Below are 21,462 nucleotides of genomic sequence, written 5' to 3' on the forward strand. Positions count from 1 at the left end.
TGAAGTATGTATGTATTTGTATGTAACTATTATGACATTCCCATAAAAAATAGGAAAAAATGTTCAGCACTAAGAGTTTTCAAATACACATTTTTGCTAAGAAATAAGAATATTTTTAAATATCCTTTCTAAGCCTAGCGTACCTTTTTCTCATCACCTAGAAGAAAACAGAGAACAGATACTTTAATTCTATGTATCATAAAATTACAAAACCTACTGAATCTACATGACTCATTAGCACACTGCTTAGTTCTCAGAAGATTCTTGATCACGACAATCCTGTTTAAGATAAGTAATATGAAACTTTGATAAAAGTCTATACACTGGAACCTTCAGAAAATAATCTAAACAATACATGTACGAGAAGAAATCACTTGACATTTACTTGGAAATGTGGCCCATTTTATTTTAACTGAAAAGCATTCATTATACAGTGCAAACAGTTCTTTGGTAAATTTACTGATTAAAATAACAACAACACTGACTTTGTTTTAGATAACATTAAAAAAAAAGAAAATAAATATGTAAAATTTGCAACATAGTACAGCAATACTCTCACAGTGGATACTGAGGAAATGGTCAGCTAACCATTGGCCACTGTTTCAGAAATGTTAAAATCAACGCTGATTCTACAGACACTGCAATAAAACTGAACTAGTACAATCCATGACTGATAACATTTTAAACTGTGGATAAAGACCTGTTTTTCCTGGTTTATAAACACATGGATGGCAGAAAATAACTCAATATTACACTTGTTACACTTGTTTAAGCATATTCAGGCTCCTAAGCCCATTTTATATACCATATGAATAAACAGTGAACAACAAAGAAAACCTCCCACTTTACTCTGGAGGCTGGAGAAAAGAAACAATCAGATATAAGGTACTATTTTAAAATGTATAAATGGAAACTCTCTTCTCCTATTAGCAGAAATCTTGAGAAAGTTTATTTAATATAAAATTGGAATAAAAGAATGCAAGTAGTAACCAGCTGGATGTATTACTGCCTTACTTAACTGTTTAGACAGCTAAATTGTATTTGGGTTAGCTCTGCACTCCTTTCTCTTTGAGGAATTTCTGCTATAGGTCAATGGGAGTTCCATCTGAGTTGGAATTACAGGGCGAGACGTGTGGTTTGGACTCTCAACAAAAGTCAACAAAATACCAGAGTATCACAGAAATACAGGAATGACAACCTCTAGGAACCATATGATACTCAAACATGCTCGCCACACACAATTTCTAGATGTATTAACATAGAAAATTACATAAATCAAAACATTGTATATAAAATCAATTAAAATATTCTTAAAAATATAAATTGTAGTTCCATGTGTACCACACACCTTTAACACAGCACTCACATGTACATATTGCTTCTACCATAGCATGAAACAAGTTTCTGTAGTAAGCTTTAAAGATACACCAAAGTTTGAATGTGTGTCATGGTAACAGTTTATCAAATTAGAAATTATTAATGTTAGTAATCAGAGAAATTATGTGCCAAAATATGATAGTGGATTTCATATTGCCATCCTAGGTTAGTTATTAGACATGTTCTACCATGTAACAATTAAGTATTCAGTCTGCTTGCATAATCTGAAATGTTTAACATATGAATGTTTAATTCTGTGCAGATTTCTTCGATACCCAAATCTCTGTCCCCTAAATTTTAACACTAAATTCAGAAGTCAGTGACTAAAGAGCAGGTCTGCTTCTAGCTAGTCCTGACTTAGGATTAAATGACAGAGCCATAAACTCTAACATATTAAGTATTCAGGGAAAGAATCAATTCTGAATAAACACAGAAAAGAGCTGCAAAATGAGGTATGATAGTTGTCCTTCACTCAACATAATTCCTGGTCAAAAATATGAAGTTTGCCTTCTAAAAAGTACACAACTTTGAAATCCTAGTGTAGACATATACTCTATAACATTAAACATTTATTAAATGGGAAATAAAGTCCATTGGTAGACCATTTTTAACATGAAAGATAAAAATATTGAGGTAAAAATATATATGCATTAGATGAAACTCAAAAAAAAAATAAAAATCAAAGACCTTGTCAGAAAAAGTAGTCAATCCACATTTAATCATGCTCCTTGACTTTGATTTTTCTTTTTTTTCAACAGACAGTGCCACAATATAATCAGGAACATATGTCTATTGACAATATGCACAATGAATCAGTAGGAATCTTTGTATAGAAAATGGCTTGTGACATCTTTTCACATTTTCAAAACAGGGCCATACAATTATGTGAGCTGATCTGAGATCAAAAGAAGTATGCTGGACTGGATGCTTATTTTAAAATTATTTAAAATAAATGAAACAAAAAAAAATGTTGCCAAGCAATTACATATGTTTTGACAAAAAAGGATTATATTCATTTTTAAGATCAAATGCTACTCTGTCATGTGTGTTTCCCCAGAATGAGGAAAACCGTCAATTACATGTATAATATACATTCAGTTGCTTTTTGTATCTTCCAATTACATTTATTTATATTTCCTTACTATTTCTAGCACTTTTTTTCCCTAAAAATTTTGATTAATTTTGCTCCTTGAATTAAGGAAAGGATTTGAAAGATGTCATGTCGTTTAATTGTTTCCTTGCTGGTCCAGATGCAGAAACCATAGTGTGAATTTCCATGCACTGATGTCTGCAGGAACTGGCCCAACACAACATTGCTTTGGGCACAGTGACGTCATGTTTTCCGTTTCTCTGTGTCTTACTAAATAACAACAAAGAGCTAAATATCAAGTCAGACTGGTACTAAAAAGGGACAGTAAAATTTCAATGTTGCTAAATTAAAGATAGGAAACAAAGTGTTCATTTTTGAGTAAATCCTAAGCCCAATCATTTTGGGTACCTAAAACTACCTGACAGTGTTCTTTTAAAGTAGCACCAGTTTGAGTTTGTCTAACCTGAGAAGTATAACACACAATTAACTTTGACCTGTTTGCTAATTTCCCTTTCATTAATTTTTGCATTGTGATTTACCTTCACGGGCAGAAAATAAAATGATACATTAAGTCGAACTGTTACAGCACCATTAGAATATTGTAAATCTTGATTTCTTGCTGTTGTTAAGACTGTAGTTACCTGGTTTTGCCATCAGCAGGCACTGATACGAATTGAGGAATATGCACCCTAAATTCTTAAAAAGCAGGCTTATGGCTTCTTTTTATTAATGTTTTGTTGTAAGCAGACTGGACAGCAATCTCCTTTAACCTTCACAGGCGCTTCGCAGTCAGTCGGTGGGCAAGATTCTACAAAACAGGTAATCTGACCAACCTGTGTCAAGAAAAAAATAACAAAACCAAACCACTCTTAGCTACGTGTTACAAACAAGAAATAATATTTTCATATTATTCATTCTCTTTTAAGATCCTGACTATTATGATTAACTCCACATAACTTGTTTCAGTATAAACTTCTATTGACAAGTCTAAGGTGCTCTCTGTACTACCATGTCTCTTTAATGAAGCAGCATATACCCTCTTATCTAACGTTAAGGTGCTACTGGGGTACCAAGCACTAACATATTTCTTTAATTAACTTTCTAAAAAATTTACTAGGATAAAAGAAAATTAAAGTCTAGCACTAAGTCAGACGAGCTTTTACTGATTTTTATGCATTTTAGTAGGCTTTTTCAGGAAATGTCTCACTTTGCAGTTAATTCTACCCATATAACTATATATTAATGAAAATGGAAATATAGTTAAGATAGATAAAGGCTGGATTGAAAAACAGTGTCAAGGGCAGGGATATCTGAAAATATAATTTTCTGCACAAAATAACTGAAGATCCATAAAAGCAATTAGCAAATATTACCCAGAAATTAGCAGGCACAAAACTGGGACTGCTGTTTTAGAAGTAGAAACTAACATAATTTCTATCTCAAAATGAATTTCCAAATACTTACTTTGCATTCACACACAGTACAAGGGTCCCTTTTCCAGGTTTCATTGCTGGAATATGATTTACCCTCTTCATCAGTGCAATCAGAATTACTGAGGCGTGATTCAAGTTTTTTTATCTGAAAACATTTAAAAAAGTTAATTAAAAAGTTAAAGGTTTTTATTTGTGCAAGGTATTCTGTCTTTTCTCTTATACAACATAACACGTGTTAAATACTTTTCTGGGTTTTTCTTCTCACTACTTAGTTTTCATAATGCTAAAAAACTAGAAACAAGTAATATCTATGGAGTCAGTCTTTCAAAAGAAAGCTAACAGAAAATATATCTTTCCTACCATTGAAATATTCAGCTAGAGCACACAAAGAGAACAAAACTACATGTGTTATATATGGAAAATTTAAATTGTCAAAAATGTTTTGAAAAGGAGGTGATCTTTTTTTAAAAAACCCACCTTAATTACAAATGTTTGCTTTGATTTTTTACTATCTCCTATATGTTGTACATTTTAAAAATGGAATTCCACTATGGTTTAATAAAGAGTATACTTCCAAATATTGTAAAAGTCTTCTTTAAGTGATCTAGATCTTAACAATATTTACAGCTGTAGCCTGGCATATTACTTCCTATGAAGGCTACATTTTAATCATAGCTTTACACAGATTCTATATACATTTCAAATAGGAAAAAAGATTTTATTAACACTACACAAAAATTTTTAGAGAAAGGCTAATTCCATGTTTAGTACACAATGGTTACACAAGGCTTCAGATTCAAAAAGTCAAGAGCGTCTAGTTGTAGAGTACTTCAGTATGATTTCAAAAGAACATAAAAATAAAGAATAATAACACAACATGTTCTGTGTTGTTTTCTGTTTGAGATACTATGTGGTGGATTTTGGCTGCAAGCGATGTCTAAATAATACGAATGGTGTTAGGAAAACATTATGAATTAAATCTACAATTAGACACTGTTCATTATAGCATCTTACCTGATTTCTGAGGCTTGAAATAGTTTTTTGCATTTCCAAAACAAATTCTTTGAAGTCATTCACTGCAGGTACATTTCTATTTTCATTAGATGCTGATGTGGCATTACGAAAAAATTTACTCTGTTTCACAGAACTGCAACAAATGAATGCCAAGTCAGGATATTCATCTAACTCATTTTTATTTGGCTAGATATTTTGGAACACCTAGCAAAAATGTAAAAGAAGAGCAACTAACAAATGTAGGAACAGTAGGAACCACAACAGCATGCAAGACCCACTGGTGCTGAAGACAGACTCAGGACAGGTGAGCTCTGGCTCTGAATTATTGTTAACATCATCATAACAGGGAATTTCTTCTACTTAGAAAAATTATGTATTTCATACAGGGGTACGCACAAAGTTGTCATCAGTGACACTGTAGAGCATCACCTTAAATTCACTCCTGAGCCTCCAATACAAAAGCAGACATGAGAAATCCTTCTAGATATGAAGGATTAAAATGTGTCCCATTTTAACTAACATTTGTACTTACTACAGTACACAAAATATAAAGTCTTTTGTCTGTAGCACTTTTCAGGTGATATCTCTTAACAGATGTACAATCCTAAATTGTGTTAATCAATTCAATCTGTTGATGAGAAGGAGCAATCAAAGGAATTGTCCATAAATAATAATTTATTATCTAGCACCACTTAACAAAACATGAATTCAAAACCAAGGATAACACTAATTTCTAAGTTACTTATTAGATTAAGATCCTTGAATCCATACAAGCATTTCTATTTTGTTAACATGTCATCTCTGGTTCAAAGGGATACCCCAAAAAATGAAGAGGCAAAGAAATTCCCATATAACAGGCCTCATGATTTATAATATTTCTGCATAAATTAAAACAGCACTTACTGGCAGGGGTTCAAGCTACTTAGTTTCCCATAGTTTTTCATCTAAATTAAAGAAAAAGAACTCTAAACAACATAACATGCCAAAATTCAAGTAAACCAGCTGCTATTGCATAACAAAATGTTTAATCTTCCCCACCTGGTCAAGTTATTGAAAATGAGAAGGAGAAAAAGAAAGGAGAAAAAGAATCTTCTCACCACAAATGCGATTTAAATACAATGAGCAAGAGAACTGATGGAAACATTAAAGACAGGTTGCTTTAGTTTTATTTGTGCTACAAATAAAATATTGTAAATTTCCTATTCTGTATTCCTAATTAGTAATTGGACTGTTGAAGATTTCTGAAACACAGTCAAACAGCAAGCTAACAGAACAAGCTCCTACTCAGATACAAGTGTTTATTTTTTCTTGCTTTCATTTTTATTTAATTTAACCCTTTTACAGTTTTAGACCTATGGAACTAGCATCCTTAAAAAGTGAACTGCTGTTCTGCTACCAGTTCACTTGAAAAGACAGACAAAGCATACTTCTTTAATGATTACTTTAAAGGAACCTTCCTTTTCATATTATCTATAAGCCAGCTTATACTTAGCTGTTGTCTTCTCTTGTCTAAAATCTTAAACACCTAAAGGCTCTGTTACTTCAGGACAGATTCCTATCAATTAAGTGAAATAATCGTGGTGTTTCTTCAAGTGCTAGAACATCCACATGAGTATTTGAAATTGCTGAAATACATTTACCTGCCTATGCATCTGTCTAGATGCTTTCCTTGCCAGAGTAGGTAGACTTTGCTGGTTGTTATCATCAACAAAGTACATAATTTTATTTGCTAAAAGAATGTATGCTAAATGGAAAGAGCTATAATTCAAAAGAGCTCATCATGAAGGATCTTCACAAGAAATGCTTGGTCTGAGCAGAACTCATTTCATGTCACTAATTCATAGGTAAGTTTTGATAACCTGGAAAGGGCAAGGACCCTGTGCAGCTGACAATTTGTGACCAACACTGTGATTTACTTCCCTGCTACAGTATTTTGAGGATTAGGGAGTTATAAACAATATTGTCTGTAGCACTACTGTTCTCCTTTCCTGTTCTGAGTATTTTGGTACCAGAAGCCATCCTTACTATTATCACAAATTTTTAAGCCAGTATAATCAAGACTTGGCTTTCTCCATTTCTACAGGAGGAACTAGGACCTCCAAAGAGGAAATGAAATAATTTAGTTTGGTTACCGCTGGCACAGTAGGAACGAGGGATTTCAAGTCCCCAAATTATGCTTCATTACTGAGTTTTTCATGAAAAGCACAGGAAGAACAAAAGCACTATGCTATGTCACTCACAAAGAGTCTTACACAAATTTGAGCTTGAAAAAAAGTGGGGTTTTGTTAGCAGAGATGCAGAAGTGTCAGAATGAAATACTGAAATGCTTGAAAAAGCAGGCAATGGAAAACAGTGGTATGCACTTAGAAAGAAATGATTCAGTTTCATTCCATTTTGAAAACAAATGGGATTTTATACTTCTTAAAAAAAAAAATCTCACCTTACTGTTTTGGACATTTTCATTTTCTTCAGGGGCTTGTCCTCCCGAAAGCTGTAGTCAAGAGAACGTCTTCCTCGAAAGTGATATGAAAATGCATTAAACTGTCCTCTAGTTCTACAGTCTGAAATTAGACAAGAATTTGCATATTATAAACCACAGTATATTTCAGCAGTTATAATATTAATATGGGTTTGCATTGTCTTCTGAATTGATAAAGGCAAGTCATACATTCAGTTGATCCTTCTGGAATCAGTTGATGGCAGATGAATATGTCTCAGTGCTACAACATTTAAGCTAGCTGGATGCAGAGAATTTGATTATTCACAGACCAGCTTTTTAGTGTGAAACAAAGGGATAAACCCTATTTTTACAAACCTATCCAGTGCTACTTTAACTATTCTTTTCACTTCTGAAATTTCCACGCTCTTGGCTTTTAATTATTTTCTACTTTTCAAAAGGGGCAGTTACATATGAAGCAAAACAATGACAGAAAAACCACCCTTTTGCTTCCTCATCTATCCCAGGCATTATTATTTGTTATTTTTGCCATGTGAAAGAGAATTTATAATTAAATCCTGGAGAACGTTTGCAGATACACTTTATAGGTTGACCAGCCCCATTTCCAAATTTCAGGAATTTGAAGGTATCACTAAACTCTAAAGCTCTTTCCACCACAGAGTGAAAATCTCAAGCCTGAGAATAATCTATGACAGAAATCTTCTGCTAAAATCCTAAAAGGACATCTTGACAGGATGAAGTATGTCTTTCCTTCAGTTCACTAAGCCTTCCAAACACAGTAAGTATTTGGAAGCAGTCCCATTTAAAAAATAAAAAGAAAACAAAGCAAAACTGCAACAGCACTTTTGAAAGGAGACAATGAGAAAAAAGTTTTCATTTCTGTTCACAGAAGCTTTAAAGCTAAAAGTCGTAACGGGCCAAGCTGAAGCAGGAACCAACAGCATGATCAACATTTAAAAGAAGAGTCTGTTAAAACAGAAGGGAAAATGGAAATATAGGATGCCATGGACGTATCCCAGCTAAGTCTGTTATCAGCAGAATGAGGCATGAAAGCAATTGAACATGGAAGGAGCAATTTTCCATAAGTTTCTCTGGACCAAAACAAATTAGTTCAGAAAGTCAATATTTTTCTGAATCTTGGATTGAATACCTAAAGTATTAACAAAAATTATTGCAGAATGTAAAGTTGCTCAGATTATACAAAAATAAGCATCTTGGACTACTTTTAATTACACTGGATTTAAAGTAGACTATTACAATTACCTTGTTAGGAAAAAATTAAGTTTGTCCATGGCTTAATATCACTTAGGACAGAAAGAAAAAAATTGAATGGCAAAAAAAAGCAGAAGTACTGATTGAATTTCAGTTCAAAAACAATACCTACAGATCATTCCTGAACACAAGTTATCCACAATTCTCCTTCCCTTTTCTTTCCTTACAGTTCTTTAAAAATTCATTACCTTCCTGCTATAACAGCACCACCGAAGAACTAGATGGTATTTGCTGCCAACATGTTGTTCATTCTTTATATGTTTTCTGCTGTTTCTCACATAATTTTCTTGCTGCCCACTCAGAAACTAAGCACTTTCAGACGGGAACAGACCGATGTATCTGTTAGATGCTTTGCATGAAGGCATTTTAGAACACCCTTAGACACTCCTATATTTAGTACAGTGAGAAAAAGTGTCACACTCTGAAGGGAGAAAGAACTATCTTTGGTCAGAGGAATTATTTTCTTAAAGCAATGTGTTGCTTAAAGTTTTCCTGAGTGTCACAAAAACTTAAGTTTATCGCACTCTGTGAAAGGTTTCTACTATCCTGCTTTGTTTAATAACTGCCAAGGTCATCTTGCATAATATAGATAATTTTTTTGGTACAATAACACAATGGCCCATTGTTTTTTTTATTCCTAAATTGATTTTTAGAAACAAAGGTTTGAAATTCTGGGAAGGCTTAATCACCTTAGGCCAGTAAATATGAGAACCATATGTTCAGTGACAGCTTTAAGTACACACACGTGATTTTCTGTGTTTTTTAAAGACTCATATATGTCTTGCCAAATTAACAACTCTTGTTCTTCGTTTCTGTTTCAGGTACAACAAATTGGATTGCCACTGCTGAGAGGTGCAGGACAGAATGCTTTAGCTTTCAGAAAGCCTAAACCAAGAATTTTCATCTCTTACACTTTTTTTTAAATTATTTTATTTTTAATGAAGAATACTTTAGCAATAGCAGTAAATAAGAAAAATAAATCTAAAATTTTCCCTTTTTTTAAGCCTATCTAAAATGTCCCCAAATTAGCAATACCCATTCCAATTTATTTTCTGCAGAAAAAGTGAATGTTTAAAAGCAACATAAGGTATTGTTATACTGGAAGTGTCAAGACGATCCATTTACAGAATCACAGAATCATTTGGTTTGGAAAAGACCTCAAAATCATCAAGTCCAACCTTTGACCTTCTCAACTAGACCACAGCACTACGTGCCACGTCCAATTGTTTCTTGAACACCTCCAGGGAATGGTGACTTCACCACCTCCCTCAGCAGTCCATTCTAACGTTTAACAACACTTTCCATAAAGAAACTGGCATTTCCATCTGTATATGATTGCCCTGTTTCCCAGAAGGTTTTGAAAATGCACCTATAATGTAAACTGGATAATAAAATCCCTGACATTCAGAATTACTGAACACTCCTAAATTCCCCACGAATCACTCCTCAAAATCTGGGCCATGGAGAATTAATGTAACAGTAGATTCTAATTAAAACAACTTGAGAGACTAAAGAAAAGTGAACAAAAGTACATATAAATATCTATTTGATAATAGCTTGATTCTCTGAGATTTATTGTAGTGAATTAAATTTCTGTAACTGTAAGCATTTGTATATATCTAAGCACCTGTAGTCATGCCAGTGGGAGCAGTAAAGTGGAGGAGAAACACTGAAAATGGTTGATGTAAAAATATTTTTTGAGCAGATGTTTTTATAAAGCAGTTACTGACAAACTGCACAATACAGGAAAATGACTTTTTACATGAAATGAAGCCCTAACCCAAAATAGCTGGTTTTGTTATTGCTAAACAGGCCACATCCCTTCACATTGCCCTGCATTTCTAAATTTCTTCTGTTGAATAAGACTTTCTAACAAATGATAAATTAAACAGCAGCAAAAAAATGTAATATGGTGGTGTTAAATCCAACAGTAATCTGCTCAGATTGGAACAGGTGTATTTTGTATAAACATAAACATCTCAGAAAAAAATGGTAGAGAAGACACTGTCTTTAAATGTAAATTTAAATGTAAAAAGATACATTTGAATGTAGAAAGCAAAAATAATTTTCTGTGTAAACAGAAAATGTTTTCAGGCATAAATTGCATAATTTTGGTATTTTGAGGAGTCCTTGGTGAACAATTTCCATTGTCACAAAAGAACTTCCAGTCTCACACTAAGTGTGCTGGTAACATTTTAAAATGTTATTTCCATCATATATTCCACAGAATTTAGTGCTTAGCACAGCATTGCTTAGTATTTTCATTGAAGATGAAAGGGCATAATGAAAAGTGCTTAATAAGAGGTAATGTGGTCAGTAGAGAAGCAACAGACAGCATAATTGTTGGTCTGATCTTAAAATGCAGGACTTCATAAATATAGGCCTAATCTACTAGAAGATCACACATAAATGCATTCAGATTAAGAATATGTCTTAACTCTTCTAATGAAATTCACTGAGATTTAAACACATCTAATCAGAATTTATATAAGGTCATATTCCTGAATAAAACCAAAAAAAGAACAATATCTAATAGAAGAGTGTCTTAGTTTAACAAGATTACAACTTAGAAATTAAGAAACTTCAGGTGGAAGTGTGGAAAAGGAAAAGAACAGCTTTTTATTTAAAAAATCTGAATAAACAACAAATGGTGCAATCAAAAACTTTCAGAAGAAACAAAACAAAGTCCTAGTTCCCCAGGTCGGGGGGGGTAGGGGGTGGGGGGTGGTGGTGGTGAAGAAACCCGTGGCAACCTGGGGCGGGGAGGGGGAAAAGGAGAGGGAAAGGCAGGACTGTTCCAGAAGTTCAACAGCTGCTCGCAGCCACGTGTGCCTGCAGCAGCCAGCAGCTGGTGGCTTCACAGCCAGCAATGAGAGAGTCCTTTTTCCCACAGGCAGTCCCGAGGCAGAATACCTCACTCTGAGATGGGTCGGTCTCTCAGTCGTTCTCTGCGAGGTGTCCCGTGGGGAAAAAAACCCTTCCTCTCAGGAAAAGAAAAGGAGTCAGCTGAAACCATGCTCCCCGCTCTGTTCGGTCGCCCAACAAAAACCAAAAAACCTCGGAACAAAAGACTCCCGAGCCGTCCCGTCCGTCCTTCCACCCACGTTTCCCGAGAGACCTCCTCCTTCCCCCACTCCCGCGCTGCCCAGCGCGTGCGGCTTCGCTCCATCCCACTCCCCCCGGGGGATATCAGAGAAAAAATTCCAACATCTCTTTTCAAACCTATGACAAAGAGATATATTGTTTGCTAACTGAGAAACTGTTAAGAAAAATCATCTTCCTAAATCAGTTCACACTTATGAGGATGACTTGCATCTTATCTGAATCAACTCCTCTGGGGTTATTTTCCATTGTTCTCCTAGGTCTATGTGAAACTTCATGGGTTTTGACATAAAACAAAAGGTGAAAGAAATTTTTCATTTCAACTTAGAAAAAAAAAACACCCTCAAAAAGTGTGAAATTTTTAAAGACTCACAATTGAGTGATCACAAAAGTGTACACTGAGTACTTTTAAAAAACAAAATCAAAATACACTTTTTGCACTAGAGAGCCTGAAAAAAAGCACCAAAATTTTCTTATTTGGAAAATCTGAAGCTCAAATGCTACTTTGCTCAAATAAAGTAACCCAGTAAACCCAGCAATTACTCATCATCTCTGACAAGACAAAGAAAGGTAGTAAGTGAAGGAAAACAAAAGAAAACGTGTGTACTTCAGTGGACACCCTACTTTTTGCCATCATAAACTAGTAATTCTGTTGTAGAATTTGTTAATTGAAATCTATAATTTTGTTATTATAAAGAGGAATAATGCTTTGCTTTATAAGAAATATATACTAGCTTTACTTAAGAAATCTACAAGGTAGCTTTTGGTAACTAAGAAGTTTTTTCTCTTTTTCTTATAGAAAAATATTTTTACTTTTAACAAAACAGGAAAGAGAAAAAAACCAGATGTGTTTCAAACCAGGCTGAAACAGCTGAACATATGGGTCAGTAATGAAACATATGAAAAGTGCAATGAACAGTATTCTAGACTCGAAATTTTAACTTAGGGTAATTTCAACTACAAAACAATTAGAAGCATTTTAAATGTGGAGAATGGTTTAACTTTTTTCTTTTAAATAATAACCAATAATAAATTCAAAGAAACAAACCTCCACAATGTATACAACTCAAAGTGCCATTCCCGATTGTATGCTCCCCACCTCAGAGGAGTGGTGAGTCCCTAGCGCCATGGAAGGAAAGAAACTTTTTAAATTAGTTGCTTAAACTGGATTCCCACAGAAAATGTCACAGTCATTCATCCAAGCAAGAAAATAGTTCAAGCCATGCATACTTTACTTTTTCCTCGTTAACCTCTGCAAGGCTTCAGGAGTTCAGAAGTAGGGGATAAATATAGGCAATTTTTTAAAGAACATTAATTATTTACTCTTTCTTTGGCTTCGCAGTTGTCTGACTGTACTGCATCCAGCAGTACTCTCTGGTAGCAACATTCTCGAATGAAAATACAAGCTAGGTTGTTGAACAGATGAATACTCTAAAGACTTTCCAAAGATAACATCTGCTCTAAAAGGCTCAGTGATAAGATAACATTCAGTGGATCAACACATAATTTATCAGAACAGTTTTACTATTTTTCCAAATTGATAAAAAATTGTATTTTTGAAATTGTCTGTCAGGTTTCATGAGCCATGCCAAAGTGAACTTATCCTGAACAGGCAAAATATGCTTCATTTACAGTAAAGCACTTGAAGAGTGATAACTGATTTTCTCTCAATTCTGACACGTCAGGGATTTTTTTAAGAGATTCTGGAAGTCTTTGTATTAAAATTGCAATGTGTCAATCATATCTAGATTTTTATAAGCTATTATTATTAATTTGGGAATGGTAAACCTGGTAAATATTTTTTAAAAAAAAATCTGAAAAGCCTTCAAAAAAAAAAAAGCTATAAAAATTAGAGTAAGGCCTGAAAGAAATTATATTTGGGAGATACTGTACAAGATTTCACTGAAACCTAAAGTATTTATTTCTGCTAGTATCACACAGATAACTTTTATTTTGAACTGAGTCTTCCAGGGAAGAATTTTCTTAGAGTGTTGTTACACATTTAAAGTCCCTGCTTGAATTTTGCCATTGCCACCAAGTGAGGGCGATTGCCAGCAAGGAAATAAAAGCACAGAGCGTTCAGCACATTTTCCCCCATCCCCTCCGGGGGAGGGGGCCAGCGCTTTAAGGTGTGTGCCACCACGGGACCAGGGGTGGCAGGGGAGATCAGATCCTGCATGTGAGATCCTGGATCCGAATCTCACAATTATTGATACTGTTTGCAACCAACTCACTGTGAGTGTGTGTGTGGGGGGAAGGGCTGGGCCTGGACCTGCAGGTCCATGGCAGAGCCCGAAGGCCTGCATGTAAGGCCTGTGCTGAGGGCACAGGGCAGAGCTGAAGGCAAGGCCTGCAGAGCTGCAGGCCCTGCAGCCGGGCTGTCAGTCAAAGCAAAACTGCCTGGTAGCCCACCCACACCACATCCCTGGAGCCTGTGACTGGCTACCGCACAACTCACTCTGGCCTGGAAGGCGCTGATGGGATATCCTGCCTGGGAGGGAAAACTGAACTCTATAAATACACGGGACTCCATGCGCTCTCTCTCTTTCTCTCCTCCCTCTCCAGCTGACATTGTGTGAACTATCGAATCTTGTCTGTAACTATTTTCTCCTCTTGTTTCTCTCTCCTTCTATCTTTCTTTTTTCCTTTTAATCTGTTTTCTTCTGTTAATCTTTTCCTTCTCTTTGGGTAACTTAAAACCAGTGAATTGTGCTTTACTAAAGCTGGTATATTGATTGTTTTTAGTGGGTGTTTTCTGTGGAACGGTTTAGGTTCACCTTATACCGTTGGACTTTTTGAATCGTTTTTCCTCGCCTGCCATTTAATACGATATGATATCAAAGCGGTAATTAATGGACTGTTATCGACTGTGCAAGGAGTTTATGATACAGACTTTACAGTTATTATGTATATACACATTGTATGCTTCCCCAGAATTTGTATTTCCCGGGCATGTCCTGTGGATTGGCTGGAGGAGCTGCAGAGAGGGGACAGCCTCCATTCGCCCCTTCTCTCCCCGGTTCCTCCCACGTTCCCTCTTTTGCCCGTGTCCCTATCCTGGTTTGTCCCCCTGCTTGTCTGTCTCATGCTCCGCCCTATGTTCTGGCCCTTTCCCCTCCCGAGCTGATAAAATACCAGGTGCACGCATGAATAAAGCATTCTACCTGCATCCCACCTTTGTGTCCCGGACTCGTGTAGTGCCACGGTCCCCCCCCCTTTTGGACCGCGGCAATTTCCTCCCTCATGAGTGTCAATTGATTTTCAAATTCACATTAGGTCTGGGGAAAAGGGGGCTCTCTATTCCATCTAAGGTCCTGCTTCCCTGGCAATATTGTCTTTAACCCGAGACAAAAGTGATTTATTTTTTAAAGGCTTGTTTACCTTACAAGACAATACGCTAGCCAGTTTAAAAGCTAAGATGTGCAATAACTTTGAATAGTAAATCTCTATCTACTTTTTTTTATTTTTAATGATATCTGAGTTTGTTCTTATGGTACAGTCACATCACTTAGAATCCTTCCTCAGTATTTACTGTATCTGTAACAGATTGCAGGGACATTCTCCATCAGTTTAACTTTTACCTTTTGCCTTAAATTCTGAGCTGTATCACAAAATAATTCTTTCTCATTGGGGACAACTACGTCTTACCAAAAGAGTTAAATAGAAACTAGTGAAAGATTGTGACTTCTCTCAGAAATGCAATCCAGTGATTATTTATTCATGCATATCTTTTGACAGAATACTGAATAGCAGACTCAGCAGTAGCAAACTCAAGAGAATCAGCAGTAGAAAAGACAAAAAACATAGATCTGGATACCTTTCATCAGCAAATATACAAGATATTGGTATTGAAAGCTAGAAGATTCATATACATATATGCTAATTATGGAATTTGGTAATTATCATAAACTAATAGTACCATTATCTTCTCAAGAGTAAGTTTTCTACAATTAATAATTTGTTTGAGAGCAATTTCTAGATAGTCACAGTTCAACAGCTAAGTTCCCAAAATTCCTGAATATACTTTTACAGCCTGGGCATGCCATTCAAGTTTTGTTAAAAGAAAATGATAACAACATTGTCAAGGAGATCTCAATAAAGAGACGTCATTTTCCTCTGAAGTATTTTGTTTTTGATGCTACTGAAAATCATTCTGCATGATCGAGAAAATTCTTTTAGGAAGGGATTTTAACCATGTCGCAGATGCAGTGATGCCCATCGGTCACGGTTAAGCAACTGGATGAAGGGTGGAGATGAGCTTTGTTTAGGCCACCTTTTCTAGGCCCCTCTCCGTGTGGAGCAAGAAGTGCTCTCCTTGAAAAAGGCTGCTTGGTCATTCAGGGTGCTGCCCAGAGAGACTGTCATCTCCGGGGTCAGTCTCAGACAATCAATGTCCTGTATGCAGGGTTGGGTCTGCAACTTCCAGTGCACCTCATCACCTGCCGTTTCAACCCTTGCCTGTTGCTACAGGGCTTTACAGATGTGGGTATAGCCTTTGAGCCTGCACAATAGACTTTTTAGTAATTTCTAATTAGTAATTTCTAATTTAGTATTTTCTAATTGCGGTCAAACAAAGATTAAGAGACAAAGGCATACACCTGCCTTCAAATGTGTACCCAAATTGACACTAGCATGCTGGAACATCAGAACCATGCTTGATACTGCCGATAGTGGATGTCCTGAGCGTTGTTCTGCCCTAATTACCCACGAACTGTCACGTCTCAACATCGACATTGCTGCTCTCGGTGAAGTTCGTCTCCATTAGGAAGGCAGCCTTAGAGAACATGGTGCCGGTTACACACTCTTTTGGTCAGGTAAACCCAGAACCAAAAGGCATGTCTCAGGAGTTGGCTTCATGATTATAAACTCTATAGTCCCTAAACTCTAAAATCTGACAAAAGGTCATTCTGATCACATTATCTTCTTATGCCTTCCACTACACAACAAGCAACACGTTGTCCTCTTTAGTATATATGCCCCAACTTTCCAAGCTGACCCTGCCAAAAAAGATAAATTTTATGCTGACCTGCATCGCCTTACCCAAAAGTTCCCACACATGATAAGATCATTATCCTTGGTGATTTCAATGCTAGAGTAGGAAAGAACTTTGAAGCCTAGAAAGGAGTATTAGGCAAGCATGGTGTTGGAAGCTGCAATGATAATGGTCGCCTTCTGCTAGAATTCTGTGCGGAGCAGCAGCTCACAATCACCAACACTATCTTTCAGCAGAAAAATAGTCTGAAGACAACCTGAATGCATCCTAGATCCAAGCATTGGCACCTCGTTGATTATGTCTTGGTGTGACAGAGAGATGTCCACGATGTCCACCATACCTGCATGATGCCTAGTGCAGAATGCCAAACAGACCATCAACTTGTGCGCTGTAAACTTAACTTCAACCTTATGTTCAAACCTAAAAGGGGTGGTATTTCAAGGAGGAGACTCCAAGTTAACAATCTTCAGTCAGCCACAGTGAGAGACAGCTTTCAGGCAAACCTTCAAACTAGGCTCGAAGATCATTCCATAGATCCCTCTCCTGAAACACTTCGGCAACATATTAAAAATAGCTTCCTTCAGTCCTTTGAAGAGTCTTTAGGGTTCTCCTTAAAGAAGAACAAGGACTGGTTTAATGAAAACAATCAAGAGATCCAGGAATTGTTGAGGAAGAAGAGAACTGCTCACCAAGCACACCTTGCTCAGCCATCTTGTCATGTCAGAAAAGCAGCCTTTCGTCTTGCATGCAGCAAGCTCCAACAGAAACTCTGTGACATGCAGAACAAGTGGTGGATCAATCTAGCAGGAAAAATTCAATTATGTGCAGATACAGGTGATTACAGAGGATTCTATGAGGCCTTGAAAACAGCATACGGGCCTACTTATCACGTCCAAAGCCCTCTACTCAGCGCTGATGGTCAAATGCTTCTAACAGATAAAACTTCCATTCTGAACCAATGGTCTGAACCACTTTCAGTACTAGCCGTGTAGTGCAAGACTCAGCAATTCATCACACAGTACATCACGCAGCAACCAGTGAAGAATGAATTGGGCATTGCCCCTACTATGGAAGAAACTCTTAAGACCATACAGCAGGTGAAAATCGGCAAGGCAGCTGGGGTTGATGGAATTCCACCTGAAGTCTGGAAGCATGGGGGCCAAGCACTCCATGCTAAATTTCACGAGTTTGTGGTGCGCTGTTGGGAACTAGGCGAACTACCATCAGACCTTCGTGATGCAGTCATCATCACTTTGTATAGGAAGAAAGGAGATAAATCTGACTGTTCAAATTACCATGGTATTACTCTGCTCTCCACTGCTGGCAAAATCTTGGCAAGAATACTTTTGAACAAACTAATACCCGCCATAGCAGAAGGAATTCTGCCTGAAAGCCAGTGTGGTTTCAGAGCCAACAGGAGTACCACAGACATGGTATTTGTTCTCAGACAACTGCAAGAGAAGTGTAGGGAACAGAACAAAGGTATCTATGTAACCTTTGTTGATCTCACCAAGGCTTTCGATACTGTGAGCAGAAAAAGTCTATGGCAGATTTTGGAACGTTTAGGATGTCCCCCCAAGTTCCTAAAAATGATCATCTCACTCCATGAGGATCAACACGGCCAAGTCAAATATGGCAATGCACTTTCTGAGCCCTTTCTAATTACCAATGGTGTGAAACAAGGTTGTGTTCTTGCACCAGCCCTATTCACAGTCTTTTTCAGCATGATGCTCCATAGGGCCACGGCAGACCTCGATGATCAGGATGGTATCTACATTCGATATCGTACTGATGGAAGCCTATTTAACCTAAGGCGACTGAAGGCCCACACTAAGACCTTAAACCACCTTGTCCGGGAGCTGCTTTACACTGACGATGATGCCCTCATTGCCCACACAGAAGCAGCTCTGCAGCGTTTTAACATCCTGCTTCGCAGACTCTGCTGAGCTTTTTGAGGTGGAAGTCAGCTTAAAGAAGACAGAAGTCTTCTATCAACCTGCACCTCAGGAAGTCTTCCATCTTCCCCATATCACCATTGGCCAATCAGAGCTCAAATCAGTCCAGCAGTTTAATTACCTAGGCAGCCTCATCTCCTCAGATGGTAAGATTGACGGAGTGATGGACAACAGGTTAGCAAAGGCATATAGAGCTTTGGGAAAACTCCATAAAAGAGTTTGGTGAAATAAACACCTGAAGAAAAGCACGAAGATCAGTGTTTACAGAGCCATTGTGCTGTCTACTCTTTTATATGGGTCCGAATCATGGGTCATTTACCACCACCACCTGTGACTCCTAGAACGCTTCTATCAGAGCTGTCTCCATACAATCCTAAACATCCACTGGTCAGATTATGTGACCAATATGTCTGTTCTAGAACAAGCAGAAGTTTTGAGTATTGAGGCTATGTTGCTGAGAATGGATCTGCGCTGGGCAGGGCACGTCTCAAGGATGAAGGACTGCTGCCTTGAGAACGCACGCAGGATCACTCTAGAGGACAAAAGTCAACGCAGAAAGAATCGTGTCTTGCTGATACCGTCCAAGGAGTCTTTCTGCTGTGCCTTTTGCAACCGGATTTGTCTATCTCGCATTGGCCTCTTTAGCCACCAGCATGGTTGTAGCCAATGTGGGTAGAGCCCTTCCCAAATCTTCGTTTGCGAAGCCTAGCCATGATGATGACGATGGAGATGCAGTGAAGTCTGATGTGATGCTGGCTAAAGACAGGCTGTGTAGAAAATCTATATGTGAGACAGAAGCCAACATACAAGCCACAAAGCAGTGTCCTGTTCTTCACTCAGCTAAGTAAATGCTATTTCAGGAAAAGAATAAAAGGTTATTTTTGAAGAAAAACAAATCACCCCACTCTCCTAACTTTTGAAGAAGATGGCAATGAACAAGAATATTTATCCACAAAAGAAAGAAAACGAGAAAACAGTTATCTACACCACATAATGCTCAAATCTATGCTATTTTTATACTGTGCCTATTGAACATAAAATATGGAATGACTGCCTTTTAACAGGGGCTGCGCTCCAGATTTGAATTTGTAATGTCTTAACAAAACCCAAACAACAGTAAAATATATTCTTTAAATAAAATGGACACTCAGTAAACTGCACATACATCAATGCCCCCAAATCCACCTGTATACAGACCTTCACAGCAATCTTGCCACATCCTGAGGTCCAATTTAGGAATATCTTCACAGCTACTATATCCATGTGGGAATTCAGCCACCTTAAAGACATCATGTTGTACCCTGGTTATGTTGTCACCATTATCACACAAAACTCTGGCAAGAGATGTCTGCTTGATCTGAGTTAGCTGAGCAGGCGTGAACACACCCGGGTTCTCATACCATAACCTGTAATCTCAAAGAAAAGACAAGTTTGCTAGTGAAAAAAAAACCAAACAGGCAGTTTTCCAAAGATATTTTGATACTGTGTTCAGTACTTGTCCCCAGTAACATGGAGCTCATATGGCATATATTTCTCCTTCTACTCTTGCTGCCTTCAGGAATGAGAGTTCTATGGCTCACAGCTTAATTTTTAAATAGATTTTATGCAAGAAAGTTTGGTGTTTCTTTTAAAAAAGCATACAAAAAGGTTTGAGTTATTGACTACAGAAATCAAAAAGCCTTTATAATATCCTAAGTAGCAATGTGATAACTTAAATAAATAAAATAACAATAAATAAAGTGAATCAAATCTAATTTCCTAATTCTTCCTCTGTTTCCCTTTCATTAGGATGAGATTAATCAGCCTCAATCTTTCTACCTTCATGCCATGAGAAAACCAGGATTCTAGGTCACAAATTATGTTAAAATGAGGGAAATGTTGATTTTCAAATACTGAACGAGTGTGCTGGAAGTATGTAAAGGAGATCTGGCTGCTGTGACGATAGCAATGAATATTCTCTTATTTCAGGTACACCAGAAACTGAAAATGAGAAATTGCTTATAATGTGTTCTATAATTACATAAAGTAATTAAAAAACAGTTACCAAATTGAGTTGATTGGGTTAACCTGTCTGCTTTTAACACTCTTTTGGTGCACAGACTGCTTGTAGGAAGTATGTATAGCGATTATATAAAGAGTGATACTTTTCCAACTTATGCTTAAGTAACAGAGATGGTAAAAGTGTCTCAACAACCACAATCTCTTTGCCAATAAAATGACTAAATAACAATGAAAGGACATAAGTATCATCCACTTTTCAAAAAGGTAAGTGACTTGAATATCTGGTAAAAAGAAATTCAGCATGTGTTGGCTGTTATGCTATTTGGGAGTCAGTATGACATACTCATCATAAAAATTAAGAGATTTTAAAAATAATCATGGCTTCTAACGTTTTAAACCTGTATTCTTCATCTTTTCAATTATATTTCAAAATCATAAATGAAAATAAAATGGAGTTTAGTTTGGAAACATGACATTGAAACTGTTACTAAGCATCCTCAATTTAAAATTAATTTTGGTTTCCATGGTATTTCAATTTACCTGTCTCCATCCCGAATACGCCTAAACTGTGTGCTTAACAGGCACATCAAAGTTGGCCCCAGACGGCTCCCTGGAACTAAGTCTTCTACCATTAGAGCAGGAAATAAGTCTATGTTCAGAGGGGACCCATACAACCTATAAATTGAAAAACACAAATATTGAATAACAAATATTTTACAATTACAAAATAATCAGTATGTCATGAAGCTAAGGGCAAGAGATACAAA

The 21,462-nt window shown here is 36.7% G+C and overlaps 1 protein-coding gene across 5 annotated transcripts in view; it reads right to left on the reverse strand.

Annotated features, from left to right (window-relative positions):
- Nucleotides 1–380: 380 nt before the first annotated feature.
- PXDN (peroxidasin) overlaps nucleotides 381–21,462 on the reverse strand; it is an 89,229-nt gene continuing 68,147 nt past the window's right edge. For 4 of the 5 annotated variants that reach the window (XM_064650437.1, XM_064650436.1, XM_064650440.1 and 1 more), the window contains 6 exons: nucleotides 21,236–21,370; nucleotides 19,892–20,100; nucleotides 7,355–7,475; nucleotides 4,915–5,047; nucleotides 3,932–4,045; nucleotides 381–3,300 (listed from right to left, as the gene is read on the reverse strand). In XM_064650437.1, coding sequence (XP_064506507.1) covers nucleotides 3,178–3,300; nucleotides 3,932–4,045; nucleotides 4,915–5,047; nucleotides 7,355–7,475; nucleotides 19,892–20,100; nucleotides 21,236–21,370 — 835 coding nt within the window. In that variant the 3' untranslated portion in view covers nucleotides 381–3,177. Of the gene's footprint in view, nucleotides 3,301–3,931; nucleotides 4,046–4,914; nucleotides 5,048–7,354; nucleotides 7,476–19,891; nucleotides 20,108–21,235; nucleotides 21,371–21,462 lie in introns of those variants that run through there. The other variant, XM_064650438.1, reaches the window with a different exon arrangement.

This window comes from Pseudopipra pipra, chromosome 3 (assembly GCF_036250125.1).
Source record: "Pseudopipra pipra isolate bDixPip1 chromosome 3, bDixPip1.hap1, whole genome shotgun sequence".
Taxonomy (NCBI): Eukaryota; Metazoa; Chordata; class Aves; order Passeriformes; family Pipridae; genus Pseudopipra; species Pseudopipra pipra.